This window comes from Molothrus aeneus, chromosome 6 (genome assembly GCF_037042795.1).
Source record: "Molothrus aeneus isolate 106 chromosome 6, BPBGC_Maene_1.0, whole genome shotgun sequence".
Taxonomy (NCBI): Eukaryota; Metazoa; Chordata; class Aves; order Passeriformes; family Icteridae; genus Molothrus; species Molothrus aeneus.
In genome coordinates, this window is record NC_089651.1 from 48,144,767 (window position 1) to 48,147,200 (window position 2,434).

The 2,434-nt window shown below is 62.8% G+C and overlaps 1 protein-coding gene across 1 annotated transcript in view; it reads right to left on the reverse strand.

Moving 5' to 3' along the window:
- Positions 1 to 623: 623 nt before the first annotated feature.
- GSC (goosecoid homeobox) overlaps positions 624 to 2,434 on the reverse strand; it is a 1,912-nt gene continuing 101 nt past the window's right edge. The window contains exons 1-3 of the mRNA XM_066552411.1: positions 1,836 to 2,434; positions 1,347 to 1,606; positions 624 to 951 (exon numbers count right to left, since the gene is read on the reverse strand). The exon at positions 1,836 to 2,434 is cut by the window's right edge and continues 101 nt beyond it. Of these exons, the coding sequence (XP_066408508.1) occupies positions 799 to 951; positions 1,347 to 1,606; positions 1,836 to 2,434 (1,012 nt within the window). The 3' untranslated portion in view covers positions 624 to 798. The remainder of the gene's footprint in view (positions 952 to 1,346; positions 1,607 to 1,835) is intronic.

Below are 2,434 nucleotides of genomic sequence, written 5' to 3' on the forward strand. Positions count from 1 at the left end.
CACCTGAAAAAAAGCAACGCACAAGAGCTCGTACTCCCCTTAGGTGCAATCCATCTGATAATGTCTAAAATTTATTAACAACAACTTTAAACACCGCTGAAGAGAGATGGCTTTTCTACACGAGGGTCAAAGACGAACGCTTTGGAAACTCAACAAGGCTCAGCCGCAGGGAGACGGGAAAGCGCAGGGAGACGGGGCAGAGTCAACAAGTGTGGGGTCGGGTTTGCTTCGCCTGCTGGTGTTTCCCAAGGGCACGGTGGCCGCGGCGGGGCAGCCGGGGCGGGGGAACCGCAGCGCTCCCGGCCGGGAGAAGCGAACGGGGCCGGACTGCCGCGGGCGGCCCCCGGGAGGAGAACGGGGCTCGCTCCCGGCCTCCTCGGGCTCGTACCGGGCTGATCCCGTACCGGGCTGCCTGGCTGGGCCTCGGCCGCTTCCCCCCGGTGCGAGAGCCACCATGGCTGCCCGGCCTGCCGGCGCTGCGCTCCGCCGGCTCTCCCGCTGTGGCACCGCACCGCCAAGGCGGGACTGCGCCGGCCCTGCTCCCCGCGGAGCCGCGCACCGCCGCTCCCCTGTCCCGCTCCTCTCCCTCTCCCCGCGGCGCAGAGTGAACAAACGCGCCGCCGTCTACTTGTGCAACACCTCCGCAACACATTTTATTTACACGGAATTAGCTCGGGGCATTGTACATTATATACAGATATTTTCCCCCTCCAACAAGGCAGATCTTGTGCAAGATTAGTAGCATCCTCTGGAGCGTATCCGACAGTCCACGGGAAATGTCCCCCCCACTTAGAAGTATCAGCTGTCAGAGTCCAAGTCGCTTTTCCCGTCCTCTTGTCTCTTCTCTGGTGACGTTTTAGACGCTTTATTCCACTTTTGTGCGTTTTCTGATTCCTCCGAAGACGACCGCTTTTGCCTCCTCCACTTCGCCCGGCGGTTTTTGAACCAAACCTGTCACATTAAGAAATTAAAATATTAGAGGGGGGAAAAAATAAAAATAAAACTATGCAAACCCGCAGCTGACCTCGGCCCCGCAGGAGCCCTGCCGGGGCCGGTGTGAGCGGCCGCGCTGGGACGGACAGGCGGGGGAAGCAGCCACTCGGGTGGGATCGGCCGGGCGCCTTCAGGAGGCACAGCCGCCTGTGGACAATCCCTCACAGCCCCGGGACAGGCTCGGCCGGCCGCCCCAGGGAAAGGAACTTGGAAAGAATAAAAACTTTCCCTCTGTCCCCGCAAAGCGGCTCCGCTGGCAGAGCCGGGCTGGAGCCGCACCGCGATACATCCGGTTCGGGCGCGATTGAGTGCGAATGGCAAAGGGCTGAAGAAGGAAAAAGAAAGCAAAGTACCTCCACTTTTTCCTCTCTTAAGTGCACCCTTCTGGCCAGCTGTTCCCTCGTGCCCACGTCTGGGTATTTCGTTTCCTGGAAGAGGTTTTCCAGCGCTTCCAGCTGCTCGTCAGTGAAGATAGTCCGGTGCCGTCTTTTTCGCCTGCAGTGCAGCTGGTTCAGTAACTGCAGCTCCGTCCGGGACAAAGTGCCCACGTTCATGTAGGGCAACATCTGATGGGGAACAGGGGACATCAGGACTGACCCAGTGCCCTCGTAACCTACGGACAGACAGACGAGTCGACGATAGGCTTTGCATGAGATCGCTGCTTCCCCCCACTCCTGTCCCGTCCCGTCCCGTCCCGTCCCGAAAATGCCCCCTCCCGCCGCCCAGACGCTCTCCTGCGGGCCGCCAGCTCCCCGCCACCCGCTCCGGCCCCAGGCTGCGGGAACAAAGGGGGCCCGGCCCGTCCGATCCCGGCCCGGCCCGTCCCACGGGGGCCGCCTTACCTGCGGGGGGGACGCAGGAGCACTGCTGAGCGCCCAGGGGCGGCACGGCCCCGCAGCACGAAGGGCCCACAGGGGACGCCGGCACATGCAGCTGCCCGTAGTAGTAGTTGTTGTAGCCGAGCCGAGATCCAGTGACGGCCGGCGGCAGCGCGGAGGCGGGAGCCACCGCCCGGGAGTAAAATCCGCCGTAGTCGGAGGCGCTGCCGTAGAGCGAGTCCCCGTGGAGGCTGGGGAAGACGACGGGCGCGGCGCTCGGGGGCAGCAGCACCGAGTCCTTGCAGCGAGGTCTGGCCGCCAGGATATTGTCGATGCTGAACATGCTCACAGGCATGCCCCAAACCGTGCGGGGCAGGGCGGCGGGGACCGGCCGGGGGAGGGAGGGAGGAGGGCGGGAGGGAGGGTAGGTGGTGGCTGGGGAGGGGGGGGGAAGAGGCTGGAAGGACACGAAATCGAAACTTTTCGGATAAATTTGAAAAAGGGATCGGAGCGAAAAGAAAAGAGCCTTTTCCGAGGGCAGCTTGCGGGCAGAGTGTGCGTGTGTGTCTGTGCGCGCGTGTGCGGTGTGTGTGCGTGTGCGCAGGATCCACCCCTGGAACTTT